The sequence below is a fragment of the Capsaspora owczarzaki genome, assembly GCF_000151315.2.
Source record: "Capsaspora owczarzaki ATCC 30864 unplaced genomic scaffold supercont2.10, whole genome shotgun sequence".
NCBI classification, from domain to species: domain Eukaryota; class Filasterea; order Ministeriida; family Capsasporidae; genus Capsaspora; species Capsaspora owczarzaki.
This window is the reverse complement of record NW_011887301.1, coordinates 1,057,493-1,058,267: the sequence shown is the minus strand read 5'-3', so window position 1 is coordinate 1,058,267 and position 775 is coordinate 1,057,493. Positions and strand designations below refer to the sequence as shown.

The 775-nt window shown below is 58.8% G+C and overlaps 1 protein-coding gene across 1 annotated transcript; it reads right to left on the bottom strand.

Annotated features, from left to right (window-relative positions):
* Position 1: 1 nt before the first annotated feature.
* On the bottom strand, positions 2-775 carry CAOG_08949 (hypothetical protein; the record flags this gene model as incomplete). Its single annotated transcript, XM_011272318.1, has 1 exon — positions 2-775. A coding segment is annotated over one exon (774 nt), but the record flags the coding sequence as incomplete, so codon positions are not given.

Below are 775 nucleotides of genomic sequence, written 5' to 3'. Positions count from 1 at the left end.
TGACGTTGCTGGTGAGCGAAGCGGCGGAAGCACCGTTCTTGGTCACCAGGGCGGAAATGGCAAGGCTGACACCGCCAGCGTACGCGTTGTTCAGGTTGATGCTGAAGGTGGCAATGTTGTTCACATTGTCGGTGGAAACAAGAGTGGGAACGAGCTTGGCGCCGAGCTTGTCGTGGCAAACAACACCGGCATTGTCCAAGCAGTTGACGGCGTAGTTGCAAGCGCCAGAAGTCTGGTCAACATCGCTGCAGGAAACGACAACCGAGATGGAGCCCGAGGCGTCAACGAGGGCAGGGGCGACGACGTCAGCGGAGATACGCGGGGGAATGGCAGAGAACGGCATGCCAGAGACGGAGGCAACAACGCCGGAGGAAACAACGGTGGCGGCGACGGAAAGGAGGTACTGGTGGCCGGGCACGAAGGTGAACGGGGGGAAGGTGATCACCTGCAGGTCGTGGGGAATCGAGAGAGCAGCCAAGTCGAACTCAATGTTGAGAGTGGCGTCGGACAGAGTCCATGCGTAGGTCATAGCCTGGGAAGGAACGCAAGAGGGGAAGGCAACAGAAACCTGGAACTTGTTCTGGTTGCCACGAGCGAGGTTGAGGCCAGAAAGCGAAGTGATGGTCGCGGTGGGGATCTGGTCAACGGTGATGTCGACAACGTGAGTGCTGCTGCTGGAAGCGGTGAAGAAGGTCAGGCTGAACTTGATGGAATAGCGAGCGCCGCTGGTAAGCTGAGCACGGGGAACAACGAGAAGACCGCTGCCGACAACAGT